The sequence below is a fragment of the Rhea americana genome, unplaced genomic scaffold (genome assembly GCF_003343005.1).
Source record: "Rhea americana isolate MKP2758 unplaced genomic scaffold, rheAme1 scaffold_592, whole genome shotgun sequence".
Classification (NCBI taxonomy): Eukaryota; Metazoa; Chordata; class Aves; order Rheiformes; family Rheidae; genus Rhea; species Rhea americana.
The window spans coordinates 12,679-26,963 of NW_028186748.1; the positions used below are offsets into that span (position 1 = coordinate 12,679).

Genomic DNA, 14,285 nt, shown 5'->3' on the forward strand with positions numbered 1-14,285 from the left:
GATCAGGGTTAGGGGGCAGCGATGGGGTGGGGGCAGTGGCTGAGAGGGATGATGCTGAAGTCTGTGGGGACACTGGGGCGTGACGGCAGTTCTGAATTGTGCACAAGGGTTTGTGTTGGCGTGTGCGTGTGCAGCATGCCAGGCAGAAGGGCCTGTGCCATGGGCGGAGAGAAGTGCTTTGTCTTGGAGGCAGTGTGGGGCGGAGTGCTCTGTGTGGGATGGTGGGTGCTGGGGTGCCGTGGGAGGAGGTCGTGTGGCAGGTTTGGGTGGCTTGCAGGAGGCTGGGATGCCATGTGCAGTGTCTGCTATAGGTGCTATGTGGGATGCAGTGCCATGTGCAGGGATGCACAACCCTAGCTCATACATTATTTCCCTACATGCAGCACCCTTTTTGCCCCTCAGCGTTGGTCGGGGACTGGGGTGGTCTCCCTTGTGCACAGGGTGGGGAGTAGCAAACTCTGGCCAGGTAGGCCCAGGTGCAGCCAGCACCAGCAGGATGCCAGGCAAGGAGATGCTGCAGCCCAGACAGGGAAGTGGGTCTGTGCCCTGACGTGTGCCCTGACACCCTTGGGTACCTGCATGGTGGGTGGATGAACCATGACGGGCCTTGGTACCCTCCGTCGCATGGCTAGAGAGGCCCAGCATCCCAGACACATGCCAGGCTGTGCCCAGGGCTTTGCACTGCAAGTCAGCACACCACTGCTGGCCTTGTCCCCACACATCAGGGTGGGTGGAGGGCCTGCAGCACTGAACAGATGTGTCATTCACTCTGTGAAAGCAGAACTGGGAGCTGCGGTTGACCGGTGATCATGTGCTATTTCCTGCTGAGCTGCAGCATGAGTGACTCCCCACCAGTAAGCCAGTGCAGACACAGAGGGCCCCTGGGGAGCTGGCCAGCACTAGTAGCAGCGTCGGGCAGGGTGAGTGACCATGTGTCCTTACATAGAGGGGCTAGGGAAAGGCAGGCAGTGTGGGATTGAGCCAGACTCCAAGGTGCAGCCCATCTGCCTCACTGCACTCTGGGCCCTGGGTGGATGAAGCATTCTGCTTTGTGAGGTGTCACAGCCAGAAAGGGGCTAACATGACCATGGAGGGCAGGCAAGGCTGGTGGAGGGGGTTCTATCTTGGGGAACCCAGCAGCATCCAGGAGGTGGAGGAAATGGGAGTGGCAATTAGTTGAGGAAAAGGGTATTAGGGAAGGGAGGGCAGGGGATTCTGAGTCAATGTGTGCTAGGGAGACAGTAGGTACAAAGAGCGTTGCAGCAGTCCTGGGGTCCTGCCGTGGGGAGGGAGTGGTAATTTTGGTGCACTGACGGGTAGGCCCTCACCCCCTCCTTTGGTGGGAAAGTGTGGCACTTTACTCAACACCAACTGATAAGTTACTGCACCAGTTCCTCTAGCAAACTGCCTGTGGCTTCTTTGCAAGGGGAATGGTCTTCCTGCAGTGGCTGCATGCAGTGACAAAGGGGAAGGCTGGGAAAATGGTCCCTGCCATGCACTAAGGCTGGGGTAGTAGGTTATTGCCCTTTGGAGGGGCAAGGCCCTCCTGAACACCAGTACCAGGTGGACACAGCTGGCATGGGCTGGTGCTGCTCACCTCAGAGGCACCACAGTCCTCTTTCAACTTGTGCTCTGCTTGCATCAGGGACAGCTGCGGACATGCACGATGAGTTGGCTGGTCTCAGTCAGGTGCTTGAGCAACAGTTGGTGGAAGAGCAAGCCTTGATCATGTGCCCACAAGGAGTGGGCATGTTGCTCCTGTATCTCTCCTGTGTCACATGAGCTCTGTTCCCCAGCAGCCTGTCCCTCTGCCAGCTCAAGGAGGTGAGACCTGCCTGGCAGGTCTGCACAGCAGGCATGGCACAGGCACCTGGGTCCAGCTCTGGGGCAGGCACAACATGTCCCTTCCTTGGCTGGGAGGGTCAAGGGCAGCACTGAGTGCTGTTGTAATGTTCTCATTTGACTTTGGACCCGCCGCTAATTCCTCTAAACCCATCCAGCACCACTGCAAGCTGGTGGAGAGTAGTCGCTGAGTGCGTATGCTGAGCCCAACAATGCAGGCAGGACTTGCTGGGCAGTATTTGCCAGGCAGGGGCAAGTTGATGTGAGCCCTGACACCGCTAAGCTATCGCCTGCTTGGTCTCCCATCAGTGAGAAGAATGGGCTCCAGGTCGGAGGAGCTTAGCCTGGTCCCCTTGCACCAGAGGCCGGAGCTGATGGAGGCCTGTGCCCAGCTGCTCGGCGAGGAGTGGGGGAAGAGCCAGGCATCACGGCTCCACTCACTCCAGCGCTCCTCGGATGCCTTCCCCACCTGTCTCGTGCTGCTGCGGAGCTGGGGCCCTGCGGAGCTCCCTGCTGCAGAGAAGAGCCCCTGCCAGCTCCTGGGCCATGTCCGGCTGTCCCGTGTGGTTGGCCACCCCCATAGCCTCTTCGTGGAGAGCGTAGTGGTACCCAAGGCGTTGCGGGGCAAGGGCTATGGGAGAAAGCTGATGGAGGCCACGGAGAAGTACGCCCGGGCCCAGGGTTTTCACCGCTTGCACCTCACCACCCATGACAAACAGCACTTCTATGCTCACCTGGGCTATACCTTGGCTGAGCCAGTGCAGATTATGGCCTTCCTGAGTTCTGGCATCTCTGCAAAGGTGTTGCGGATCTTCTCTGCCCACCCGAGCCCAACCACCAGCAACCCTGGAGTGTGGGTGCCAGCCACCACTCAGCCTTCCCTGCCACCCACCATGGTGCCTCCCCCACCCCCACTGCCTCCGCTGAGCTGGATGAGGGGTGCTCCAGCCAAAAGCTATGGGCAGAACCTCCTGGAGACCCCCCACTGTGATGCCAAAGGCCTGCCCATCTTCTGGATGAAGAAGGACATTTGAGGCCCCAGGGCCTCGAGAGAGTCATTAAAGGCAAGTGCGGGAAGAGGATGACCATCCTGGCCTGATCGACTGCCATTGTTTGGGGCTAGTGCCCACACCTCAAAGCTGAGTTTGCCTCGGTCCCATTGCAGCTGTGGGGTGCTTGGGGGCCAGTGGGGAAAAGGCTGAATGAGCAGCTGATGACCCCTATATCTGCCCTGTTGCCAGTGGAGAGGTGGTCTTGGTGCTCAGGAAGTCACCCTTCCCTGGCTGGGCAGGGAAGCTCTGCTTTTGCCCTGGGCTCAGGGCCTGACTGCAGCAGGGTGCCACAAAGCCAAGTCCTTTGTGGGCCCTGTGGTCTGGACTGGTCTTGTGGGACCTCTGCTCAGTCCCACCAGTTTATTGGCTGTGCTGTTGCATTTGCCAGTGTGAGTAACGTTGTCCCAGTTCCACGGGCGGTGGAAACTGAGGCATGGAATGGCTCAAGAGGCGCTAGTGTCAGAGTGGGATAGGCAACAGCAGTGCAAGGTGCTGGAAGCCCATAGGTTTTTTAGGTTTTTTCCAGGTTTTGTGTCTTGTTGGGAACAAGCTGCCCTGCAGCGGCCATGTTCCCTGCAGGCCACAGGAATGTAGCCGTAGTCTATCTCCAGGCACTGCAGCATCTTTGCACCAGGGAGGGGTGCTGGTGGTGCTAGACTGGCTGGAACTGTGGCAGGTGGGTAAAATGTGAATGAGAAGGTCAGCAGGGAGCCAGTCAGGCCCTTTGCTGGGGGATTAGAGCTCTCTGCCCTGTCACATGGCTTCAGGTGCGATCTGCTTCCTAATCCCCTAGTTATGATGCCACTACTGGGAATAGAACTGGGAGCAGGAGGGAAACTGAGGCATTAGGGTAGGTGGCTGTGACATTTGTGGCTTTCAGGGACATGCCACAGCTGCAGTGGCCAGGGCACTGCTCCATGGGGACAAGCACATGGTGGACTGAATTATCCAGCAACAGGGAGGGCCTTGAGAGGGTAGGGGAGGCACAAGTCTGTGGTACCACCAGCACCCCACTGTCTCACCGCATTGCTTTCCTTCTCCCCACAGGGTGCTGGGCCCTCTGGGGTGGCACAGAATGGGGCCAGCACTGGTGCTGTGGGCCTGGTTGATACTATGCATGGTGAATGGAGAGAGCCCAGCACCCAAACCCATTACAGATGGCCAGCCCTTCGCTGTGGTGTGGAATGTGCCCACGGGCCGGTGCTGGCACCGCTTCGGTGTGGGCCTGCCCCTTGGCAACTACGGTATTGTGGAGAACCTGGGCGGCCACTTTGCCGGGCAGAACATCTCTATCTTCTACAAGAACCAGTTTGGGCTGTACCCATACCTGTCCCGCCAGGGCATCCCCCGCAACGGGGGCATCCCCCAGAGGGTGCGTCTCCACGCCCACTTGGGCAGGGTGGCAGGAGACATCCACGTCCGCCTGCAGCCTTCTTTCCATGGCTTAGCTGTGGTGGACTGGGAGGAATGGAGACCCCTCTGGGCTCGCAACTGGGGGGCCAAAAGGATCTACCAGGCAGCCTCGGAGCAATGGGTGTGGCACCGGCACCCCTATCTGCCAGCCCCATGGCGGCTCCGTCTGGCCCAGGAGGAGTTTGAGCAGGCAGCCCAGGCTCTCATGGAGCAGACACTTTTGCTGGGCAAGACCTTGCGCCCAGGGGGACTCTGGGGTTTCTACCGCTTCCCCGACTGTTTCAACAGCAACTGGGCCAAGCAGACCAACTACACAGGCCAGTGCCGGCCAGCAGAAGTGCTGCGCAACAACCAGCTCCGCTGGCTCTGGGCTGCCTCAGCTGCCCTCTACCCCAGCATCTACCTGCCGCCAGCACTGCCACAGGGCCTGCGCCACCGTTATGTTCACCACCGGCTGCGTGAGGCCCTGCGCGTGGCCACCTTCGGGGCAACAGGCATCCTGCCCATCATTGCCTACTCACGCCTCTCCTACCGCCGTTCACCCCGCTTCCTGAGGCCGGTAAGGGCCAGGGCAGGCTGGGTAGGGTTGGGGCTGCAGGGAGGGCAACCAGTGACAGCACGGCAAGCCAAGGGTTGTGCTCATGGCATCCGCATGTGGTACTGTTTGTGGGGTAATGGTGGTGGTTGTGCCAAGCCTGTGCCCCTGGCCATGTCTCTGCCTTGCAGGCTGATCTGGTTCACACGATCGGGGAGAGTGCAGCACTGGGGGCTGCTGGACTCGTGCTCTGGGGAGACATGTCCTACTCGCGCTCCGCTGTGAGTATCCCCACTTGCTGCCTCTGTGAGCAGGTTTGTATGTTGTCTCTCCTGGCTGTGCACCAGGGCTGGCCATGGGCACGTGGGGGACAGCAGGAGGGGTTCAGGCTTGGGACAGATGGGGAGAATATGGGATGGCTGTATCCCTGCTCGGAGGTGTGTGGGGGGGGGGTGCAGGGCCCTCCAGGGAAGGGTGGATGAAGTGACAGCAGTGTGCCTAGCTCCTGGAAGCAGGACCCGCAGGGAGGTCTCTCACGACAGCCTTTCCTCTCTCAGGAGAGCTGTGCCAGCCTGCGCCACTACCTCATGTCCACCCTCGGGCCCTATGTGGCCAACGTGACAGCAGCCGCCTGGGAGTGCAGCCATAGACAGTGCCACGGGCATGGACGCTGTGTGCGTCGGCAGGCCCACGACCTGGCCAGCTTCCTGCACCTCTCAAATCAGCTGGACAAAGGCCTGCAGGCACCCTTCCGTTGCCACTGCTACCATGGCTGGACAGGCGAGAGCTGCTCCCAGCGGGCCAAGCTCAGCCCCAGCACCTCCTGTCTCACACCCACCCACACCCACGGCTTCTATGAGCACAACAGACTCCCACCCTCTAATACTTGTCTCCCACAGGACACTTGGGGTTGGTGACACAGCTGGGGACCACTGTGGTCCCCTTCCCCAGCACACATAGTCCCATGCCCTGGTGCCTATTGCTGCCTGATGCCAATATCTCATTACCTCCTTGTTAATTTAAATAAATCCTCTTGGTGCAGCCAACCTGACCTCTGTGGGCAAGGTTAGGCTGGGCATGACTACCAGTGCATGCAGCACTGCTGCCATGGGCTGGGGATGACCTCACTTGACTCAGGGCTGGTCCACCTATGCCTTAGTTTCCCTATCCAGGCCATTCTTTGGGTCCCCTTGGTCCCATAGTGATCTTGTGCCCCCCCGTACTCTGGGAAGGGGACACAAGGCTCCTTCGTGGGCTCCTCGCCCTTGGCTGTGCTGGCACAGCACTGTCCATGACACTGATACAGCCACTAGGCCCCCATCTCCAGGGCTATATTTATCCCCCCAGCCACATTTCTCACTATCCTATTTTAAGCAGAGCAGTTGGTGCACTGAGTACCTAGTGCCCAGCTCCCAGGGGCCCCCACACTGCCTTGCTGCCCATTTGCACCACACGGGCCAGGCTGCGCCTGGGTGCACAGCACAGGGAACTATGCCCAAGGAGGCTGGAGAAGGTAGGCCAAGACTGGTGGGGCCCCTGGCACGCTCTGAGTGCCTGGAGGGTGGGTTGGGACAGGTTGGGATGGGGACAATGCCCCTCTCCACCAAGGAGGCTGTGGGCAGAGATGCCCACCCAGGGGATGAGACTCACGGGAGGGCTACAGGCACAGCAGAGCAGCAGGATGGCAGCAGGGTTTTGGGGAGGAAGGGGGGCGGCAAGGGGCTGTGTGGCACAGATGCAGATGGCATCACATCTGGGCACATAGTCCTGCCTGTGGGCTTTGGGGTGGGGAAAGGGGCATATGCCATGTGACAGCCCCCAGCAAAAGGCAGGGCACTGCTGTTCCTGCAGGTCACTGGGGACAGTCTGGTCTGGTGAAGGGGACCTGGGCACCAGCTGTGGTCTCTGCCACCTTTCCTGGCAAAGAACTAGTCCCAAACCCAAAGTGTGCCAACCCTTTGGTCTCCTGCCAACACGTGACAACAGCCAATTCTGCTGGAGAAGCTGCACAACAGTGTGTATGCCAGTGATCCCCAGCCACAAGCCACCAAGCTCTGGGAGCAGCCTGGTGTGGGCAAAGAGCCACCTGATCCTGCTCTGCAGTGGGCATAGCAGCACATGCAAGCCCTGGCTGCTGCTAAAAACCAAGCAAATACCCAGGAGAAATCCTTTCCCTCTACCTCACATACAGCTGCTTCCCAACATAGTGCCAATCAGTGCTGGAGTCATAGCTGCAGCCAAAGAGCCTCCCCTTGCCCTTTTGTGGGATTATGTGCCTAGCCCAGTATCAGGCATTTGGACCACTCTGGCATGGCATACACTGCATATTATAGCTGTATGTACCTAAGCATCACAGGAGTCCTCTTCCAGGCACAGCACGTGCAAAAAAAGCCAAGCTATGTCTTGGGGTGGCAGAGGCTAAACCTGATGCCAGCCTGCCCACGCCCACAAGCAGCTGGGTGGCCCAGCTGGCTTGAGAGTGCCCCAGCCACTCGCTGCAGTGCCCAGGCTACCTGGGCCAGGAGATCTGGTACAATCCTGAGCCAAGGGCAGATTCCAGCCCAACTAACAAGGCTCTGAGATTACAGCTGCTAACCACACTGAAGACAGCGCGCCATGGCCAGGGTACATAGTCAGTGTTCACTCTGTCACAACTCTGCACCAGGCTCCGCAGCCCTCCTGGCACAGTGGATTTGTGCCACAGAAATGCCAGCGTGCACTGCCCACGATGGTACAGCAATCAGGCTGGCACTAAAGCTAGCATTGCCCATAGAGGGGAAAGCAGGCACGGCTGGGTTGCTGCCCAGGGATGCTGCCTGGGGTTGTCTGGGTACAGCAGACAGTGCCTGTGCTCACCACCATTCCTGCTTCCCGGCAGACAGCTTAGGGAGGGCAGATGGCACCACCCCAGCAGAGCCTACCGACCCCAACAGCAGCGAGCCTGGAGACATCAGCCTGCACCCCGTGGAGTCCATCAGTGACCTGCACTGGGCCTCAGGCGGACACAAGGGTGCTGAGGGTGAGACCTGGGCAGTCTGGGCACAAGCCCCCGCTGTGCTCCCCAGCACTGCCGGGGGCACCCCATGCTAGTAGACATAGTCCCGGGGTGCTGAGGGGTGGGTACTGACCTGCTTTTCTCTTCCCACTGCCACAGGGAATGGCCCAGCTCAATCCAGGACCCCACACAGGCCCCGTGCTTACCCTGTACCCTGCACCATCCCACGCCAGCCGCTGCTACCCGTGTTGCGCCCTGTGCCTGCTGCCACTGCCTGCCCCTGCCTCGGCCCCTGCCACCCCCTCTTCCTTGCTCTGCTGGGCATCCTGGCACTGGCTAGCCTGGTCCTTGCCACATTGGCCATCTACCTGAGTGGTACGTGGCAGCCTTGAGAGCCCACCCATACAATGTGGGCAACCCTGGGCCTAAGTTCAGGGACACTGGGGAGCCCACATGCCCCAGCATTATGGTGGGGAGTCAAGCTAGGCACAGCTCTACTTGGGGCACCAGTGGGAAACGTGCCGCGCGACACACAATAAGGTACAGCCAGGTGCCCCATCTGGAGATGGGGCCACACCACCCACAGGTGCCTGTCCTCTCCCTGCAGTGCTGCAGAGCCAGTCAGTGCGAGTGCTGGTCAAGTGGCTGGAGAGCCAGGAGGAAGTCGTGCAGCAGCTGCGGGCAACCAGTGGGCAGCTCTGGGCCCGCCTCAATGCCAGTGAGGCCAGTGAGCATCGCTGAGTTACTCCCTGCACCATGCCAGGACTGCGAGCTCCATGGAGCCCAGCACAGCCTACACGAGGCAAGGGGCACCAAACTGCAGCGGAAGGGAGCAGGCAGCCCTGCTCCACTGACCCCCACTATTAATTACCCAACTCTGCTGTTACCTGGCAGCATCCCCCCAATAACGGCACAAGGGGCAGGGCAGGGGGAACTACGGCCCCTGCCACAAATGCCAAAGCAAGGGAAGGACTTGCAATGACAAGCAAGAGCCCTGGAGTTGCAAAGGGGCTTGCATAGTCCAGGGAGATAGGCATATAGGAGAACGCTAGCCCTGGTGACAGCTCTTCCTCTTCAAAATAAGGCAGCGGGCACCCTCCAATGAGCCTTTTAATTACCTCCAGTAATCAAGTCTTATAAAATCACCACCATAAATACATTCCAGGGTGGTCAGAAACTCCCAGCTGGCATGACCGCATTCCTACCACATGGGAAGTCATGCCACCTGCAGCCTTCGATGCTGAGGCCCTGTGGCAGCCCCTGCTGAGGACAGGCAGAACAGGTGCCCCCAGGAGTGGTACCCAGCCTGGCCACTCAGGGAGGCACAGGCAATGCAGGGAGGTGCCCGCTGCACCACCTACACCCATAATTTGTTTCCCACAAAAGGGCTATTTTATACAAAGAATTGGGCTAGAAGGGTTCATAGCAGTAAATTGGCAGGGCTGGGCAGAGCCCACCAGCCCCCAGGAATCCATGCCATTCAGCAACCACCCTTGGGTGCCATGTTATTACCAGCTGTATGGGCTATGCACAGTGTGACAGCAAGGAACTGAGGCAGTGCTCCTGCTGCAGACATACTGGTGGGCATGCACAGCCGGGCCAGCCATCCCACAGCTCTGCCTAGTGGGCAGAAAGCACAATTCTAGCCCACCTGGCGTAGCTCGGGCATTCCTCCCCACCCTCACCCTGGAGGAACCCAGCTCTGTCCTCCCACAAGGCCATGGCACTATGCAGGGCTCTCCCCAGCCAGCTTCTCTGGCCATGATGGGCATCCCCTATACTTACGCAGGACTGGGAAGGGGGGGGCATGAATGAGGGAGCCCTCCCATAAACCTTGCTTCCAAAATGGGCTGCAGTAACCTTGTGACACCCTCTCCCACTCTGCCACATGGAGCACCAGTCCCCCTTGGCACAGAGCAGGCAAGCAACAGCACCCTCCAGCCTCTTCCCTTCACTTTTCTTTCACCCTTTTCTTCTTATTTTGGTTAAAAAAAATAAAAGAGGAGGCAACCCCCAGAGGGGCAGCACCAGGCATTAAATACTCTGCTGTACATGTATAAAAGCCCAAGGACCAGGGGCACCTGCCCCTCACAGTGCTGGGTCTGCAGTCCACATGGGCCAGAGGGCATTGCTCCACTCTGGCCATCACAGCACGTCCGCCCGCTTGTCCCGCACCCGGTTCCGGGCTTTCGTGCGGGCTTTGAAGGCAGCCGAATTGTAGAGGTGCTGGGAGGAGAGGGAAGGAGAGACAGATTAGGGGGTGACCATTTACTCACCACCACAGTGCCCACCCCAGGTTGCAGCACACCGTGGCCACAGGTGAATGCCAGGCCAGAGCCCACCATTTGGGAGGGGGCACTGGTAGGCAATGGTGGTGCCCACCAGGTTCCTGTCTAAGGAGAGTCAGCCCCTCTAAAACAGGCAGGATAGTACCAGATGCACAGAGCCACAGCAGGAGCACAGGGCCTTCCCACTCATGCACCAGAAGGTGAAAAAACAGAGCTTAGCACTGTCGTCTCCATCCACAGTGCACCCCTGAACCTGTAGGCACTGCCTCCTGCCCTCCCTAGCACTCAGCCTGATGGGCACCCACCTTCTCAAAGCGAGACACCTTGCTGGTTTTCAGAGTAGCTGCATCCAGCACCAATGGGGGCCCAAGGCCAAAGATCTCCCGTAGCAGCTCATTGTTCTGCGGGAGGAAAGGCCTGTCAGCAGCGGCTGGCACTGTCTCTTCGCACACTCAGCACTGTCACCTGGCACCTACCTGAAGGTGGTGGCGGATGCCAGAGCCCAGCACCTCTTTGAAGGCTTGGTATGTTCGCCGACGTGCCCAGCTGTCCACATACATACACTCCAGGCCAAATCGGATAGTCTCCTCCTGATACTCCCCACTCTGAGTAGACAGAAGAGCATCAAGAGGCATCTGGGCACCAGCACACATTGCCATTGACTCTGCAGGGCAGGGCCCTGTCCTCTCCCAAGATCCATGGGTGCTGCTAGCCCTCCCCAGCCACTGGTACCTCAATGAAATGCAGGATGTCCCGGAAGACAAAACGCTGTTTCCGCCGGTCTGTCTTGGCCCGATACTTGTTGCTCTCTGTGGCCAGGAGTTTAAGCTGGGCACGCAGGAACTCGGTGTCCTGGTGGCACAAGTCCTCCTACCAGGGAAGAATGGTTTGGAAGGTACAAGGCTCTGGGCACTGCCCACAGCCACCATACTCAGGGTGGGGCTGTGGAATAACTTAGGCCAACTCCTCCACTTGAGCACAAGCTGTGGACTCCAGCCTGGAGCATCTTAATACGCAGTCAGACGTGGCTTTTCATGCCACCAGAGTGCTCAGCCAGCAGCACACAGAGCAAGACCCCAACAGCTCTCAGCTCCAGGAGCTCCCTTGCAGCTTGGCTACACACGCAGCATGTGCCCACCTCCCACCCAGCAATGCCCAATCCTACCTCCATGTCCTGGGCTAGCTCAAAGACCAGCGCGATGGTTTCTCCAACCACGACACGCAGCGCAATACTGTTGCTGGACAGCAGCAAGGGCAGCTTGAGCCAGTGACTATGGCAAGAAGGTACAAGGGGAATTAGCACCCATGAGCAGCCATGCCTGGTGCTACCTGGGGCCTTCTCTCTCCTCCTGTGTCCCCACACCTTGGCCAGCTGAATGGATGCCACAAACGYAGCCAGCTGAGACTGCATGATCGAGCAGCCCCAGCATCAGGCCCTAAATACTCTCAGGCTGGCACCCATGACTGCCTGTGCCCAGCAGCACCAGGCTCACTCACTTGTCCAAAATACTCTTGATGTGAGAGGTGGGGCAGATGGTGAGAAGCAGGGACCACGACTGGAGGGCACTGCAGTGCAGAGGGCCATGTTGCACAGGCACTGAGCTGCCCTCGCCCACACTGGGGGTGTTGAAGATACCCTCTAAGCAGGACAGACATGACAGCAGGTCCTGGAAAGAGGAAACCCCCCTCATCAAAACACAGTAGCCAGAAAAATGTCAAGGCAAATCCAAACACTGCACATGGAAGCTGGGAGAAGCGCAGGCAGAGCAGGCCCTAGGGCTCATCCTGTCTAGCAGTGCCAAGAGCCATAAGCCGCAGAGGAATGAAGGACTCCTCAGTCTGGGATGCCACATCTCTGCAGCACCAGCTTACTGTCCTGCTAAACTCCACACTGCCCAGGGAAAGGGTACAGGGCCATCTGTGACAGCCCAGCACAGCCAGTCTCACCAGCTCTGCCCTTGGCCACTGAGCTCCACCAAAATGGTGGCCAGGCTGGCACCAGGGGCTTCAGATAGACAGCACAGCAGCCCCTGAGGCGACCCCCGCAAGGTACAGACAGCTGCCAGGGCAGGCAACACCCCCACACAATTACCTCTAGATCAGCAGCAGCTATGTAGCAACACATGCCCAGGGCTGTGGCACACTGGCAAAAGACACAGGGAAAAGGTAATCAGAGAACCAGCCAGCCCCAGAGCTCATCCATGGGCATCACTACTCTTCTTCAAGGACTGACGAGTGAGCAGCTTTGGGATGCCCTGCCCAGAGGCCCTGGGACTTTACTCACAGCTTCCTACTGCTGGCAGAGGGGCCGTCTGCCCCTGCCCCAATCCAGCCACTCCTCTGCAGTTATAGGAGCCCCAGATCCAGCTGAGTGCTGCCTGCTGTCAAGGTGCCCCCCACCACCCATGAGGAAGGGAAACCAGCCTTACGCTCTGCCGAGCAATAGGACTGGCTGTGCTGTCCATCAGGATGCTGACGAGCAGGGGCTTCAAGCTGCGAAATACCTCTTCGCCCTCAGGGCCAGAGCCCATCTGGAGGCAGAGGAGGGTGAGGACGGTGCCTGCCAGTGTCTGTTCCTCCCCTTTACCTGCAGGCAGCACAAGAGACGTCCCTCAGTAACCAGCACTGACTAGTGTCCACTGAGTCCCACCATGCTAGGCCACCTAAGGCATTGGGAGCAGTCACTCTACCCTGTGCCACCTCTGCTCAGGCAGTCCTGGCTCCTGCTGCTCCTCTGTATTCCCTCAGACCTCCAACACTCCCAGCCCAAGACATGGTGCCTGTCTGTGCCCAGACCTTTCTTGAGACACCTCTCCAGGGAGTCGGTGAGTGTGAGGCGACGCTCTAGCAAGAACTCAGTGAGAGTTCTGGAGGAGAAGGCCAGACGCAGGCTCTTCAGGGCCACTTGGCGTGTCTTGGCACTAGAAGAGAACATGTGAGATCACAACGTGAGATGCCCCAAGGACAAGCACAGGGTTTTGCCTGTCAGGACAGGGGGCACCCATCATTCTCTCAGCTGCATAGGGGATGGTGAGCTTTGCAGGCCACCAGCGCATGGAAAGGCTGCCACGCCAGGCATAGGGGCCAAGCAGTGGTGAGCTCCTCACCTCCTGTCCAGGATGCTCTCCATGTACTCCTTCAACTTGTCCTCTGCTTCCTCCTCCTGGGCTTGTTCATCCACTGCCTCACTCCCTGCCAAGGCAGCCAGCTACATCACAGCATGCAGACCACAGCATGTGCAGGTGCCCCTGCACTCAGGCTCCTACACCTCCTAAGCACCAGGGAGGTGAAGCAGACATTCCCCTGCCACCCCCTTCAGGCATAACGGGGCCAGCAATATCATACGCAGCTGCTTCCAGCAACAAGTAGAAGCAGAGGGAGGGCAAGCCACATGGCAGAGTAGCATTTCAGGCAGCAGTGCCAGTCCTTACCCACACCAGAACTGCCTCGGGCTCACCTGTGCCCTCCTCTGCCAGGCTGGCACCTTCGCTGGCACTGCTGTACTGACTCAGCACCTCACTGACAGCTTCATCGTCACTGGCCTGCGAGTCTGGCTTGGCACTGCTTTGGGCACCTGGGCACAGAAGGCAGGCTCAGATCACCCTGTAGCTCCAGGACATCCTGCCATCCCACTATGCCCATCCCGCCCACCGGGATAAGCCTCTTCCAGAGTGACGCCTGCTAGCAGCTCAGATATGGACAGGATGGGGAGGTGGCCACTGGGCTCAGAAAAACAAGTAGAGCCCACCTCTGACATGCCTGCACTCGCCACGGGCCGATAAGCACTGCCCGGGTCTTATCGGGAGCCAGTGCTCCCGGGAGGCCAGCAGGGGCCGGCTGTCGCCCGAGGGGAAACTGAGCCACGGCGCCACGGTGGGGGCCTGCCGGTGGCCCTGTTGCACACCCCCGCTGGGGCCTCCTGGCACTCCAGCCTCCGCCCAACACTGCTGGCGCCCGAAGGCAGCAGGGCGCCGAGGGTGCCCAGCGTTCCGTCCCTCCAGCCCGTAACTGACTCGCCGTACTCCGCCAGCTTCCCACCGTGCCCCACGCCCCGAGACGCCCCCACTCACGACGCCCGGCGCGGCGAGAGCGCGGCATGGCCGGCGGCGCGACGCGGCGTGAGCCCCCTAGCGGCTAGGCGGCCCCACCCCGCCCCGCTT

At 59.5% G+C, this 14,285-nt stretch overlaps 4 protein-coding genes across 9 annotated transcripts; 3 read left to right on the plus strand and 1 right to left on the minus strand.

Moving 5' to 3' along the window:
• The first annotated feature begins 694 nt into the window (after window positions 1-694).
• Window positions 695-2,930, plus strand: NAA80 (N-alpha-acetyltransferase 80, NatH catalytic subunit). Its single transcript, XM_085319501.1, has 2 exons — window positions 695-920; window positions 2,152-2,930. The coding sequence occupies exon 2, from the start codon at window positions 2,160-2,162 to the stop codon at window positions 2,874-2,876; it is 717 nt and encodes a 238-aa protein (XP_085175627.1). The 5' UTR covers window positions 695-920; window positions 2,152-2,159; the 3' UTR covers window positions 2,877-2,930.
• Window positions 2,931-3,000: 70 nt separating this feature from the next.
• On the plus strand, window positions 3,001-5,888 carry HYAL3 (hyaluronidase 3). Its single transcript, XM_085319500.1, has 3 exons — window positions 3,001-4,866; window positions 5,034-5,123; window positions 5,400-5,888. Exons 1-3 carry the CDS (start codon window positions 3,970-3,972, stop codon window positions 5,757-5,759), a joined length of 1,347 nt encoding a protein of 448 aa, XP_085175626.1. The 5' UTR covers window positions 3,001-3,969; the 3' UTR covers window positions 5,760-5,888.
• A 293-nt stretch (window positions 5,889-6,181) lies between these two features.
• On the plus strand, window positions 6,182-9,876 carry LSMEM2 (leucine rich single-pass membrane protein 2). Its single transcript, XM_085319498.1, has 4 exons — window positions 6,182-6,355; window positions 7,721-7,861; window positions 7,997-8,212; window positions 8,445-9,876. Exons 1-4 carry the CDS (start codon window positions 6,334-6,336, stop codon window positions 8,576-8,578), a joined length of 513 nt encoding a protein of 170 aa, XP_085175624.1. The 5' UTR covers window positions 6,182-6,333; the 3' UTR covers window positions 8,579-9,876.
• On the minus strand, window positions 8,935-14,268 carry IFRD2 (interferon related developmental regulator 2). 6 transcript variants are annotated; one of them, XM_085319496.1, is made up of 12 exons: window positions 14,196-14,268; window positions 13,583-13,699; window positions 13,233-13,317; window positions 12,922-13,046; window positions 12,555-12,712; window positions 12,218-12,268; window positions 11,623-11,792; window positions 11,291-11,396; window positions 10,858-10,995; window positions 10,602-10,730; window positions 10,431-10,526; window positions 8,935-10,063 (listed from the first exon to the last, which is right to left on the minus strand). In XM_085319496.1, the coding sequence occupies exons 1-12, from the start codon at window positions 14,221-14,223 to the stop codon at window positions 9,983-9,985; spliced, it is 1,284 nt and encodes a 427-aa protein (XP_085175622.1). In that variant the 5' UTR covers window positions 14,224-14,268; the 3' UTR covers window positions 8,935-9,982. The 6 variants fall into 6 exon arrangements, 5 of the variants coding, with proteins under 5 accessions (XP_085175622.1, XP_085175621.1, XP_085175619.1 ...); XM_085319495.1 differs by lacking the exon at window positions 14,196-14,268 and adding an exon at window positions 13,777-13,939 and having other exon boundaries at window positions 12,630-12,712; XM_085319493.1 differs by lacking the exon at window positions 14,196-14,268 and adding an exon at window positions 13,777-13,938.
• Between the last annotated feature and the right edge of the window lie 17 nt (window positions 14,269-14,285).

What these genes read in the sequence shown, in the direction of transcription:
- NAA80 (XM_085319501.1), top strand. Translation starts at nt 2,160, where the DNA reads ATGGGCTCCAGGTCGGAGGAGCTTAGCCTGGTCCCCTTGCACCAGAGG.
- HYAL3 (XM_085319500.1), top strand. Translation starts at nt 3,970, where the DNA reads ATGGGGCCAGCACTGGTGCTGTGGGCCTGGTTGATACTATGCATGGTG. An exon ending in CACCCCGCTTCCTGAGGCCG is followed by an intron (nt 4,867 to 5,033) that starts GTAAGGGCCAGG and finishes TCTGCCTTGCAG; the next exon opens with GCTGATCTGGTTCACACGAT. An exon ending in TGTCCTACTCGCGCTCCGCT is followed by an intron (nt 5,124 to 5,399) that starts GTGAGTATCCCC and finishes TTCCTCTCTCAG; the next exon opens with GAGAGCTGTGCCAGCCTGCG.
- LSMEM2 (XM_085319498.1), top strand. Translation starts at nt 6,334, where the DNA reads ATGCCCAAGGAGGCTGGAGAAG. An exon ending in GCCCAAGGAGGCTGGAGAAG is followed by an intron (nt 6,356 to 7,720) that starts GTAGGCCAAGAC and finishes GCTTCCCGGCAG; the next exon opens with ACAGCTTAGGGAGGGCAGAT. An exon ending in CGGACACAAGGGTGCTGAGG is followed by an intron (nt 7,862 to 7,996) that starts GTGAGACCTGGG and finishes CCACTGCCACAG; the next exon opens with GGAATGGCCCAGCTCAATCC.
- IFRD2 (XM_085319493.1), bottom strand. Translation starts at nt 13,882, where the DNA reads ATGTCAGAGGTGGGCTCTACTTGTTTTTCTGAGCCCAGTGGCCACCTC. An exon ending in GAGAGCATCCTGGACAGGAG is followed by an intron (nt 13,047 to 13,232) that starts GTGAGGAGCTCA and finishes GTTCTCTTCTAG; the next exon opens with TGCCAAGACACGCCAAGTGG. An exon ending in AGGTGTCTCGCTTTGAGAAG is followed by an intron (nt 10,064 to 10,430) that starts GTGGGTGCCCAT and finishes CTCTCCTCCCAG; the next exon opens with CACCTCTACAATTCGGCTGC.